General features: G+C 44.0%; 2 protein-coding genes across 5 annotated transcripts in view; one reads left to right on the top strand and one right to left on the bottom strand.

The window, feature by feature from the left end:
• Positions 1-215: 215 nt before the first annotated feature.
• On the top strand, positions 216-9059 carry LOC143765895 (interferon regulatory factor 4-like). 2 transcript variants are annotated; one of them, XM_077253073.1, is made up of 8 exons: positions 216-433; positions 2513-2736; positions 3352-3532; positions 3692-3753; positions 4063-4144; positions 6680-7072; positions 8431-8546; positions 8630-9059. In XM_077253073.1, exons 2-8 carry the CDS (start codon positions 2560-2562, stop codon positions 8702-8704), a joined length of 1086 nt encoding a protein of 361 aa, XP_077109188.1. In that variant the 5' UTR covers positions 216-433; positions 2513-2559; the 3' UTR covers positions 8705-9059. The 2 variants fall into 2 exon arrangements, with proteins under 2 accessions (XP_077109188.1, XP_077109189.1); XM_077253074.1 differs by lacking the exon at positions 216-433 and adding an exon at positions 664-1126.
• A 138-nt stretch (positions 9060-9197) lies between these two features.
• Positions 9198-14014, bottom strand: part of MYLK2 (myosin light chain kinase 2) — a 62654-nt gene continuing 57837 nt past the window's right edge. For all 3 annotated transcript variants that reach the window (XM_077253069.1, XM_077253072.1, XM_077253070.1), the window contains exons 11-12: positions 12665-12797; positions 9198-12283 (exon numbers count right to left, since the gene is read on the bottom strand). In XM_077253069.1, the coding sequence (XP_077109184.1) occupies positions 12203-12283; positions 12665-12797 (214 nt within the window). In that variant the 3' untranslated portion in view covers positions 9198-12202. The remainder of the gene's footprint in view (positions 12284-12664; positions 12798-14014) is intronic.

Below are 14014 nucleotides of genomic sequence, written 5' to 3' on the forward strand. Positions count from 1 at the left end.
ATCATCATCGCCTCCCCCATGCAGCCCCACTCAAGTTACATCAACCCTTTTCCTGCTAAAGCATCCCTGCAATAAGCAGCCCCATGCAAGTAGCAGCGGCCATTTCCCTGTATAACCCTCCAACATGCAGCTCCCATATAGTAACATCATCCATCATGTTTCTTTGCCCCCAAAAAATACATCTTCATTCCCAACTGTTCAGTCTTCCTCACTCCAGTTCAGTCAGCACTGCTTCCGGGTTGGCACTGACTGTCTCTGGACTGAATGAGGCCCCGCCTCTTCCGGTGACATCATACATGCAACAACCAACTCCACTCTAGTAGACGCTGCCCGCTGCCCTGCGCCCGCACTCCGGAGCTCTGCACACAGGACTGGCCGCTGCCGGCTGCTTGGTGGCTACTGGGCTGTTCCGCACTTGGATTCATATACAGAGGTTCGTTTATATAAAATGATAATGTGCCCATGGTGGTGGTTGGTGTAGTCCTGTCCCCTCCATACTGACACAGTTATACTTATTATTTTTAGTTTCTTCAGAACTCTACAGGTTGTTGTTATTGGAAGCAGCAGTTTGGCTCCATTCCTTTCTACCCATCATGCACCTCTTTATAAGTCAGGAAGGGGGGTCCCCCGGGCACCATTGGGGGCTCCGCTATGGCGCGGATGTGATTGGGGCATTTCACAAATACTTATAATTTATTAGATATTACAGGGTCAGAAAACCCGTTATTACAGGGGGTCCTCCCCTCTGGGACCCCCAATTAGAGAGCGACCAGGACGACCCTGGAGCCGGAGGACCCGACCAGAGAGGAGACAATCTCCTGATGTTCAATTCGGACAGATCTGCTCCAATTCAGCCGGGAATCACTGCTGCCCTAAATGCCGGGAGGGGAGCGAAAGGGTTAAATAATACCCCCATTATACGCACAAGTTCTTACAAAGCCTCCGCTGCGGCTCCTCATTCCTCCATTACTCAGCTTCCTCCATGCTGACGCGAAGATCAGTCTGAAACCTGTGATTGGCCTCGCATCGGGGGTCCGCACATGTCTCATGATGCGTCCCCCCTGTGCCCCATAGATTCCCACCTGGGGGCCAATCCCAGGCCTCAGCGTTGGACTGGAAACAGACGGTGAGAGAAGTCCAATAAAACACTTATTATTATAACTAGTGATGAAGGAACGTGTTCGGATATAAGGTGTTATCTGAGCATGCTCGGGTGCTAACTGAGTGTCTTCCGCATGCGCAAAAATATGTTCGAGTCCCCGCGGCTGCATGTTTCCAAGTTGTTCAACAGCCGCAACACATGCAGGCATTGCCTAGCTGACATATTTTTCGGGCCCTCCTTAGGCTACTTTCACACTAGCGTTGTTTGCTGCACGTCGCAATGCGTCATTTAGGAGAAAAAACGCATCGTGCAAAGTTGTCTGCAGGATGTGTTTTTTCCCCGACGGTTGCGTCGTGTTTTGGCGGACCGTCGGCACAAAAAAAGTTATATGTAACTTTTTTTTGTGCGTCGTGTCCGCCATTTTCGACCGCGCATGCCTGGCCAAAACTCCGCCCCCTCCTCCCCGGACATTACAGTGGGGCAGCGGAAGCGTCGTAAGACTGCTTCCGCTGCCCACGTCGGGCATCACTTTCACAACATGCGTCGGGCCTACGCATAGCGACGGCCCGTACCGACGCTAGTGTGAAAGAAGCCTAACTAGCTCAAAAGAATACAGCAAAACAGCAGCCAACTGAAACCCTGCAAATCAACCCCACCCCAAAAAAGTTTAGATTCCAGCATACCCATATTTTTCTGGTAATTTGCAACAAATTTAGTTACAAATCGATTCACTCCTCTCTAGACCCAGCCCACCATACAGTACATGGGTTCCCTATTGATTTCAGTTGGAGCAGTGCAATGCTTCACTTCACCTGTGGGGGTGCTGCAGGGAAATTAAACTCTCCATGCCAGGATAACTGGAGATGATTGGGTGGCTAAACAGTGGGACTTTCTGTGATCATCCTTTCTTCAGTTGACCCATTAAATGTCCAATGTTATAAGAACAAAGAGCATCCCTTTAAATATTAAAATGGTTTTCCAGGACCAAGATATTCCTGACCTATTTTTAGGACGAACAACACTATAATCGGCTGATCCTGGGCGCCACCAGAAGTTTACAAGTTTATAACGTCCAATCACCACAGCGCCATACACTGTGTAGTGGCCATTCATGGGAACTGCAGCTCAGCGATGATTGATGTGGATGTGATCTGAACTGCAGTACTCAGAATGTCCACTATACAGACTATGTGACACTGTGGTGTCCTTGCTCCATAGCTTGGGAAAACATGTTCTGTAGTTAAATCTGAGGGTCTTTCATCAAAAAACAGTGTGCCCACCCTGTCCACAGGTTGTGTGTGGCATTGTAGGTCACATACAGTCACAGAGCTCACACAACCCATGGACTGGACTAATGCTGTACCTGGATGAAAACAGCCATGATTTTAATTGTTGCTGACTTGTTCTTAGGTCCGAACAGAGGAGAACTCGATGATTTTGATTATTTTGGCCAGGAGATGAGTGGAAAAGGCACCCCTCCTTTGAGGTTGAAGGACTGGCTCATACTTCAGATAGACAGTGGAAAATATCCCGGTGTTCGATGGGAAAATGAGAAGAAGACAGTGTTCAAAATTCCATGGAAACACGCAGACAAACATGACTACAAAGAAGAAGAACATGCAGCCTTATTCAGGGTAAGACAGGAACCATATCTGGAGTGTACAACCTTCAGGAGCTTGCTCCTATACTATTATGCATGTAGAAAAGCCGTGGAGACACAATCACGTGTTTCTCAACGCAAGCAATGAATAGCCAGGTCTTTCACCGGGAAGGAACAACCACGGGAAGGGCAGCATCCAATAAAGGAAAACCACCTATGCCAAAACATGGTATCCATCCACAGACAGCTGTTTCGGGGTATTTGCCCCTCATCAGTGTGGAGTAGGAAACTAGCTATTAGGAGCAGTGCCTAGTGAAAAGGCTATAAACATAAGGGTGAATGACCTCGGGGAGATCAAAACATCCAACACCGCGGAGTTTTGGCATAGGTGGTTTTCCTTTCTTGGATGCTGCCCTTCCCGTGGTTGTTCCTTCCCGGTGAAAGACCTGGCTATTCATTGCTTGCGTTGAGAAACACGTGATGGTGTCTCCGCGGTGTTGGATGTTTTGATCTCCCCGAGGTCATTCACCCTTATGTTTATAGCCTTTACTATTATGGTCTGGGATCATTCGGAAGGTATGTAAATGAAATACCATTCCTGGTTAGCTCTGGTGCCAAATAATATAAAGTGGTTTCATTACTTCTTCAGGCCTGGGCAATTCATAAGGGAAAGTTTCAAGAAGGAGCCAAGGAAAGCCCTTCAGTTTGGAAGGCAAGACTCCGAAGTGCCCTGAACAAAAGCCCAGATTTTAAGGAGGTCATGGATAGCGACCAAAACTTTAAACACTACAAAATCTGTTCTGTTGTGTCAGATCCTCCACAGAAAACCTGTAAGTCTTCTTTTTTGGACATATATTTTACAGAGATGACTCTGCTTGCAATGAGGAACTCGTGAACAATTTCTAAAGTTTAGTCAACTTGAAATAACAAGTAGTCATTCAGGTATTACAGTTGGTTATCTAAAAATTTTAGAACTGATTGTGTTTCAGATGAGGGATCCAAAGAAGCCATCAAACTGAGAGAAGAACCACCAAGAATGCCCATGATCAAAGTAAATAAAGCTTACTACCCATCATGTATAACCAGTCTCCACCTTTCAAGCTTCTTCACCTTCATCACTGACTGCCCTGCCTAATAGAATATATGAGGTTTGGGTGGAGATGGTAAGAGGTGGGAGCACAAGGATGTCTTGGGACCTTAAGGGCCAAATATCGAAAATACTAAAAGAAGCAATATATAGCACACCGGCCCTCTAACTCTCTGCAATTTGGGGTTTATTCCCTACATTTTGCTGTTTTTAGCTTTGGATCTTGTTCTTCATTCTTTTAAATCTTTTTTTTTTTATATGTCTCATATATAGATGGAGAATCAAATGATGCAAGGTCCTGATGGTTCCTCCAAAGTTCTGCAGTTAGAAACGTTTAACACCCCAATGGAAGAAGGTGAGACAACCCCCATTTAGATAGAAGCCATCAGCAGGGCCGGCGTTAGGGTAAGGCAAACTAGGCAGCTGCCTGGGGCCCCCTCTCCCTTGGGGGCCCCCAGCATCTACTGCAGAAGCTTCACTGAAAAGAGCATTATCAGTGAAGCTTCCGATGTAGAGAGACTGGTTAAGGACCTGTAGTGAGATCACGATCAGGTGACCTGCCATGTGACCGTGATGTTACCACAGGCCATGTACTCTGGGACTGTCTGGACTCTGGATGTTTCTGTCACAGTGGCAGTGAAGAAAAAAGAGCGTGCAGTGAAGCACAGGAGCAGCGGCCACTGAACCTCCCCCATGAGAGTGATAGAAGAGCTCATTGGCCAGTGCTCCTGTCCTCTTGCACGGAGCCTCTGAGGGGGAGTGAGAGACGGCAGCTACCAACCTGAGCTGTGAGGTAAGTAGTGCAGCACTGTGTGTGCTGGTGATGATGGCTCCTGTCCTGCTGTCAGCAACTCCTGCTCTTGTCAGCAGTCCCAGCAGAGCAGAGGGCAGGGAGGTGTCTGCTGGAACAGTGCAGCTGGGAGCAGGAGGAGCTGCAGCTGATAGTGTGGGACATCTCATTCCCTCCAGCATAAAGCAGTGTGTGTGTGTATCTGAGGTGTGTGCAGTTTGTGTGGTGTGTGTTACGTGTACTGTGTGCTGTCTGTGAGCTATGTGCATGTGTTTATGTGAATCACATGTATCAAATTTGTTGTGCAGCATGTGTGTCATTTTTGCATGTGTGTATAAATGCGTGTGTGTATATATACAGTAAGTGCGTGCCATGTATGTGTGTGTGCCGTGTGTGTGTATAACTGCATGCCGTGTGTGTATAAGTGTGTGCCATGTATGTGCGTGTGTATAAGTGCTTGCCGTGTGTGTGTGCCATGTATGTGTGTGTGTATAAGTGCGTGTCGTGTGTGTATAAGTGCGTGCCATGTATATGTGTGTGTGTGTGTGTATAACTGCGTGCCATGTATGTGTGTGCCGTGTGTGTGTGTGTATATAAGTGCTTGCCGTGTGTGTGTGTGTGTGTGTGTGTGTGTGTGTGTGTGTGTATAAGTGTGTGCCATGTATATGTGTGTGTATAAGTGCTTGCCGTGTGTGTGTATAACTGCGTGCCATGTGTGTGTATAAGTGTGTGCCGTGTGTGTGTGTGTGTGTGTATAACTGCTTGCCGTGTGTGTATATATGTGCATGCCATGTAGGTGAATGTGTGTGTGTATATAAGTGTGTGTATAAGCATGTGCCATGTAGGTGTGTGTGTGTGTGTGTGTGTGTGTGTATGTATATATAATTTTTTGCATTATTCTATCTTGAATATATGTTATTAGAATATGTAGATGGCTGGGTATAAACACACAGTGAGTGTGTGTGTGCCATGCACATTTTAAAATACTGGCTGAACAGACGAGAGTTCATATATATAAACATGTTGGCAATCGTTCCTGAATTAGCAAAATGCTAATTTATAGGACATTTCATAACTTTCCTACATTATTATGAAACAATTACAGCACATTCTGCACCCAATGTATTATATCTTGTATTTAAGGAGTCAGAGTTTGTCCGTTTGATACCAACTCCACCAAAATGGACACTGACTCCGACTCGCCAGCCCTGCTGCTCATAACATGATACTATATGGGGACAGAGTGATCTACTAGTGTTCTGTCCCCATCATTCTTCATTAGTGTAAAGAGGGCGAGAAACAAGAGCCAAACGACTTCAATATTGTCGATCACACGCATTGAACGGTCTGAACTCAACGCATGTCAATACAACAAAATGTTTGAGCGTCATGGTGCAATATGTGAGCATTGGGGGCCTCATTTTAAACTTTAAACTGAGATCCCAAAGGACCTATGGTCACATAAGAAGACACTATTATATAAATGACACATGGTACCAAGATATACATCTTTCCTGTATCAACATGGTAGGTGAGGAACTTGTTGCTTATTCTTCATGGGGCCTAGGAGATTTCATTTACTCCTCTGTACATAGACCCCTTGTCAGGATCAGGATGGTTAGATGGAGGAGGGGGTTTCCCAAAACTGACTTTTCAATATAATCCAAACAGAACAAGGAAGCATGGACCAAAAAAGTAAAATTAAATCATCTTTATTAACAGATAATCTAAAATAGAGATAAAAATACAAAAGAAACTGCCTACTAGGGTTGTATACCAATACTTAAATAGACCAGTGTCGTCATACAAAGCCTCTCTGTAGACCGTAGCAATCATAAATCTGCTAGGAAAATAATCCCAAACAGAATAGCCTGTAAGCCAAACGTTGAAATGCAGCCAAAAATACGTCATATGTTTTAATGCATCTTTAGTTTTTGCTCTATTTTAGATTATTTGTTAATAAAGAAGATTTAATTTAACTCTTTTGGCTCATGCTTCCTTGCTCTGTTTGGATTAGTTTAAAATTTGGGAAGTGCCATGAATCTAAGCCACTTGTTTGTAGGTTTGACTTTTCAATACGTTCTTGTTTTATTGCCGCAGATTACTGGCTACATGTTCGCCTTTACTACCAGGGCAAACTGGTGAATGAAATGACCACACAGACAGTCGAGGGGTGCCGCATTATCCCCCTGGCATCACCCGAACATGAACATATCTTGGGCTCGCTGCACCATCTGGAGAATATTCTGCTTCCACCACCCCAGATGCTGCCTGACATTCTATCCCCTGAATTGCAGAAAGTCATCAAGAAGTTATTGCTGAACCTGGACAAAGGGGTATTCCTGTGGGTGGCACCTGATGGGGTCTACATAAAGCGCCAATGCCAGGTGCGCGTCTACTGGAGTGGCCCCCTGGCTCCCTATACTGACCAGCCTAACAAGCTGGAGAGAGAGAAGACGTGCAAACTGTTGGACATACAACACTTCATGCATGGTAAGGGCTTGTTCACACATAGTGTTCCTGCTGCTTTTTCTGTGCATTTTTTTTTGTATCGAAAAAAAAGACCGCTTTATATAGTAGCGGAAAAACTTTCTAAAATCTCATTCACGTGGTAATTTTTTTTTCTTATGTTTTTTTTTTTTTTTGACCTGGAGGTGATTCTTAAAGGGAACCTGTCACCCCGTTTTTTCAGTATGAGATAAAAATACCGTTAAATAGGGCCTGAGCTGTGCATTACAATAGTGTATTTTTTGTCCCCTGATTCCCCACCTATGCTGCCGAAATACCTTACAAAAGTCGCTGTTTTCGCCTGTCAATCACGCTGGTCTGGTCAAAAGGGCGTGGTGAAATGGCTGTTTCTCCCCCACTTCTTGCTTATCTTCCCGGCATTGGCGTAGTGTTTTGCGCATGTGCAACAGCCGAATGCACTGCGCAACGGCAAAAAAAAAGCGCGATCTGTGTTATTCTGAGGGTTATCGGCCATTTTCCTGAAGCCCCGGGAAGCAGAGCACTCCATCTGCGCACGCGTGGCCTCAGGAAGATGGCCGCCCCCACCGATAACCCTCAGAATAATACAGATCGCGCACTTTTTTGCCGTTGCGCAGTGCATTCGGCTGTTGCGCATGCGCAAAACACTACGCCAACGCCGGGAAGATAAGCAAGAGGTGGGGGAGAAACAGCCATTTCACCACGCCCTTTTGACCAGACCAGCGTGATTGACAGGCGAAAACGGCAACTTTTGTAAGGTATTTCGGCAGCATAGGTGGGGAATCGGGACAAAAAATACACTATTGTAAAGCACAGCTCAGGCCCTATTTAACGGTATTTTTATCTCATACTGAAAAAACGGGGTGACAGGTTCCCTTTAAAAACACGTCATGTGAAGTCTTTCTTAATTTGGTGTTTGAATCAAATAAAGTGCAGCTAATTCACCAGAAAATGCACGGATCACACAGTCTGTGTGCAACAATGATGAATCCAGCTCCAACCATACAATAAAATGCTGTAATGACTTTATTAAATATTCCACAAAAATTGGACAAGATGCAAGAACAACGTGTTTCGGATCACTTGTGATGAAACCTATGAAGCATGATCATAAGTAATCCGAAATGTGTTGCACTTGCGTCTTGTCTAATTTTTGTAGAATATTGAAATAAGCCATTACATAATGTGTTGTTTGAGCACCATGTCTTCTGCAGCATATGTTTTACTCCAGTCGCATCCACAACTCTGCCTTATTTATCATGGAGTAGGAGACAAAAACTAGTCCCTGATCCTCCTTTCCCAGGACTAGAATAATGTGAGTTCTGTCTTTCGCTTACGATATTTCTCCGTTTAACCTCTCGTAGAGATTCAGATGTACGTCCATCACAAAGGTCCTGAACCCCAGTATCAGATTCAGCTCTGCTTCGGAGAGGAATATCCAGGGTCAACACCGAGCTCTAAAAAGTTAATAACTGCTCATGTGAGTATACAATATGGGGTATACATGGGGACAGGTCACGTATGTGCCCCCAGTCTGAATTTTCTGAACTTTCATATTCATAGGTGGAGCCGGTGTTTGCCCGAGAAATGCTTATAATTGCAAAAAGGAAACGGCGGAAAGACCCCCTGGCTGACTAGTCTCCCTGCACGGAACGACTGATCATGATCGTTACCCTGAACCTTCATATTTCCTAGTTATCTTATTGTGGGAAAGCTGGGTGATAACCAGTATATACGCCATTAAGGTCCTTATGTAGGACAGCTGGGTGCTCTGTAACGTTAGTCACATAGGTGAAGTGAGTTCATTGGCTGTGAACTCCTATTGCCTGACAGACGGCACCGCTAGCACCATGGATATTACCCCTTCCCAGGCTATAAACATCTGCTCCCAGCTGTGAGCTTCCCCTCTGCTGGTTACAGAAACTGCGCGGGAGCCCACGCCGCTTTTTTCCGATAAAAAATCTTCTAATAAATAAATGTCCAGTAATTTGCACATACAGTGTACTAATTGTATTTGTCACTGACATCTATATATCTACCTATTCTATATGTATTTACTGTATGTAATCCATCTCTTCAATCCTGTCGGCTCCTGCAGTGATGTTACAGAACACGGCTGATGAATTACCGTTTTTTCTTCTATCTATATATGTAATATATATACATGTATAATCCGAGGCACCTAATTTTGCCACAAAAAACTGGGAAAACTTATTGACTCGAGTATAAGCCTAGGGTGGGAAATGCAGCAGCTACTGATAAATTTCAAAAATAAAAATAGATACCAATAAAAGTAAAATTAATTGAGACATCAGTAGGTTAAGTGTTTTTGAATATCCATATTGAATCAGGAGCCCCATATAGTTTATGATGGGCCCCATAAGATGCTCCATACAAAATAGGCCCCATATAATGCGTCCCGTATAATGCTGCTGCTGCGATAAAAAACAAAAAAACTGACGTCTCGTCGCTGCCCGCTGCTCCTCAGCGTCGCCGGCTCTCTGCAGTGACTGTTCAGGCAGAGCACGTGCACTAGCCACGTCATCGCGCCCTCTGACCTGAATGTCACAGCCAGAGGACCCGGAAGACACAGCGCGGTGGTGGAACGGGGACAGGTGAATATCGCATGGCTTACCCTCCCCCATCCTACTCACCCTCCTGGCGATGAATATTTCCTTTGATAAGATATGTAAATATATAAATTGCAATCAGATAGCAATCACAAAGCACTCAGATCGGATGCTAGGTGTGAAAAATCGGATTGTTCTCGCATTACACTCCTGCGACTCTCAACAGGGAGACTTGGACCAATTTTTCTTATGTTAAGTGTGACTCCAGCCTATAAAGAAAACTTGCCCTTTAAACCTCCATCCTGGAATGTGTGAATATTAAAATGTTGTTAATCAAGTTGTTTTTTTTCTGTTGCGAAGATCTTGTGTTGTCTTTTTTTCTGTTTTATGTTTTTTTTTTTTACCCCATGATGATGCCAGACTACGCAGATACAGATTTCATTTATTACAGATCATACATTCCGATTTCTTCACAGTAATTTGGCAACTAAGTTTCATCTACTCAGTAATTCTTGCAACTCACATTCCATATTGACTTGGAAAAGAAGGATGCAGAGATCCGTGGCTCTACAACGCTCAACAGCCACTGGGAGTTGTAGTTTGTCACAACTGCTGGAGGACCATGACCACAATGTATTACAAAACTGTTACCGTGTTAGGCTGCCGTCACACCCTCAGTATTTGGTCAGAATTTTACATCAGTATTTGTAGCCAAAACCAGGAGTGGAACAACTGGAGGAAAAGTATAATAGAAACACGTCACCACTTCTGTATTTATCACCCACTCCTGGTTTTCGCCTACAAATACTGATGTAAAATACTGACCAAATATTGCTAGTGTGACGGCAGCCTTATAAGTAGTGCTCGCCCAAAGGTGTGGTACATGTCAGAAGAATTCCCAGAGAATATCACTGCCATAACTCCACCCCTTATATGCCTACATTAGGTATATAAGTGTATCAGTTTTTAGAGTTTCTGTAATCAAATTAAACAATATTTGTCCTGCAGCAGATTATTCCTCTGCAGTTTAAAAAAAAAAGTGAATGTTCTGATTGGCTGATCTAGCTTTCCTATATAGGTTTTATTAACAATATGCAAATTTGCAGTAAACCATATAGTGACTTATGATCACTAAAGTCCGATTGTTAACATAGCAGTGTTGGTGGATATGATATCCCAGGGAAGGATGAGCAATGAGTGTAGGTTAATTCAGCACTCCAGCAATTCTTACTGCAGCATAGACTAAATATTCTTGTAGAAGATTTTGTGCATTAATTCTATATACTGAGTCTCAATGTAAGAGATTTGATGAACCTCCCCTGCCTCCTGCTTGTGACCGCTTTCTCCACATCAGGTTTTACAAGGAGGACACAGCTAGTTGAGGATATTTCTGAATTGATTGAATAGGTGATGTCATCTTCTAGTTCACAGGAAGTCAGAGACTTTCTGCCTACATAGAAGAGCGTGGTGGTCAGGCTTGATATCATATGCCACCTCTGCTCATAATGAAAAGTTCAAAATGCATGGATGCAACAGAAGTGTGATGAAATAAATAACACTGATAGAATATTGCTTTTGAGTTGTCATATACGCAGAAAAAAAGGCAGCAGTGTTATTTAAAGTAATGGGGTGTGTTTACTTTTGCAACTACATCGGGAATATTTACCTGAGATATTAGGGTGAAAAGGAAGTAATCTGTAGATCGGGGGAAGAAATGCTGTTGCCATATTGATTCAAGAGTTATATGTTCTTTAGGAGCAGCTGTATGGTAGCTGTATAGGGGGGGAGGGGGTCCAGATAGAGCAGGACTTTCCATATGCATGCCAGCATTGACAAACTAGGAAGGCGAGACCTTTCAAAGGGGTTATGCTGTCTCCTACAGGACATTGCAAGGTGTGAGAGATCTGCAGGGGTCTTGCTTGGGTTAAACATGTAGAGGTTTCAATCATACGTTGACCCCTATGTATGGATGTTCACATGCTATCTTAAAGCAGTAGCTGTGACAGTGAGCAGTCAGGAGTGACACACAATGCTAATTGTACAAAAATGGATCACACTAGAAGATGTAACCGGTCATACCACAATGCAGAGCCAAAGAGGTAAATGACAAGTTTGGTTCTCCTACTTCCCAATACAAATGGCTGCTTCACTTATGGCGCTCCTATACAGCTATGTCATTGCATATGTCTGTATGGCATCACAAGTGAATAGACAACAGGCGTTCTGCTCCACTGCAAAAGAGCTGCAATCAAAGCCTAAAGTCAAGCAAAAAAAACCTTTATATAGCTCTACTGTCCAGCATAGGAGGATCAGGTCCACAGGTTGTTCATGAGGTCTTCAACACCAGGAAGAAGTTATCCAATAGGTCCTTTTGTGGTAGTCCCCAAAGATGGCTTTTGGAGGTGCTAGGAGGACCACAATCTTTTCCAGGAACCAAAGTTTAACCATCCCCCTTCTTATATCCAGTCATCTAGAATATTCTAGATATTGGAGGCTCAAGAGGCGAGTGGTCAGTCATTATGGCTATAGACGTATGGCTTGGCTTCCTTGGTACTCCATCAGATCCTCATTCTCCCATTGAGGACAGAGATCCAAAGCTACTCATCCTCTTGAATCTGTTTGCAGCCGTCACAGCAAATACATTCTTCTGTTGAAAACAAAAAGAGACACTGAAAATCCATCAATCATATACTGTACATCCAGCTTACCTAGTCCCTTGGGGTCCTGGACATTGGAAATAGGTCTTTGTATCATGGGAAAGCTTTAACTGACGAAGGAGGAGAAATCAAGAGCTTGTGGTCGTTTTTATTATTGGGACTATTGCTATGTTTGGATTTGTGGAGTTCACACTGGCTAATATCTAACCTTGAATGTAAAGTGTACATGAGAGGACACTAGAGTGAAGGACATTGAAAGCTGAATAAGCTCAACCCAAGTTACTGTTTACTCCTGTGCCAAGAAGATGTCGCCATCAAATCACCATGTATGAGACGATAACTACAGGATTAAGACAGTTGTAAACACAAACCTTCCAGCGCCTCCTCATCATGTATTTCCTCAGCTCTATCTGTGATTTCAGGAGACGGTTGCAAAGCTTGGCTTTTCTAGCAAGATCATTGAGCCATGGGTGCTTGAGACACTCGCCAGCAGTCATACGCCCACTGAGAAGAAAGCACACGTCATCTGAAGTCAATAAAAAAATCAAAGGAAATGATTGCCACTGCATGGAAAAATATAACTAGTATAATGCTTCCACATATCTACAAGAATATAACTACTATTATGCTGCCTTCTAGGCCTAAGACTATAACTACTATAATGCTGTCCCCATTGTACAAGAATATAACTACTATAATACTGCCTCAATGTAAAAAGAATATAACTACTATAATACTGCCCCTATGTACAAGAATATAACTACTATAATACTGCCCTATGTACAAGAATATAACTACTATAATACCGTCTATGTACAAGAATAATATAACTACAGTGCTGGTATGAGGGATCAGGGAGACTCCATTTTGGATTTATTAATTCAGGCCCAATATATTATCCAGAAATCTTCTGCTCCCGGAACTGTGGCCCCCACATATGGGATAAGTACACAAATTCCCAAAAGAACAGGAACATGCCATATGGCCAGAGAATTAGAGGCCATGTGTCAATTAAGGCGAGGAGGAACAGAGCTGGGACCCCCTGCTGCCTTTTGTGCAAGGCGGCCAACATCAATCAGCTATCAATGGAAACCCTAGACAGTTGGGCAACGACACCTAGAGATGAATTATGAGAGTACCATGCATCTCAGGATTAAGTCCAATATACCACCAGAATCCTGGGAGCCTTGTGCACACACACCTGTGTCTCATTGTTCTCTAGCTGTCCCAGATACCGAACTATTGAGACTGGCTCTCCAGAACCACTTAGCCGACCCAAGTTTGGACTCTTCATATCGGTCCAGCCCCAGCGAGCACGTTGAGACGTCAGTCGTCCCGTTTGGACCTCCCACTAGGAAGTTATGACCCATCCTAGATATTGGGAATTATTTCAGCTAGGAGGTCAAAAAGGAGATTTCAGTGCAACCCAGAGGGGCGGTGGCAAATATGGGAGGGGCGTGCTAGGGGTTAAAAGTTAGCTACACACCTTTAGCCAGTGTCATTGTTCTGCCATGGAAGCCACGTCACGTCACACATGGAAACGGACCAGAAACTAAGAAAGTACCTGTGGACTCAAGCGCTTCCCTGGGCCCGCATGTTATAAGGAACGATAACGTGACACATACAGCTTACTGCAATCCCATACCTGCACCCTACCTTTATCTGCACTTCTGGCTGTAATATCTGTATATTACATTACATATTATTATATATTTGTATTC

This window comes from Ranitomeya variabilis, chromosome 4 (genome assembly GCF_051348905.1).
Source record: "Ranitomeya variabilis isolate aRanVar5 chromosome 4, aRanVar5.hap1, whole genome shotgun sequence".
Lineage (NCBI taxonomy): Eukaryota > Metazoa > Chordata > Amphibia > Anura > Dendrobatidae > Ranitomeya > Ranitomeya variabilis.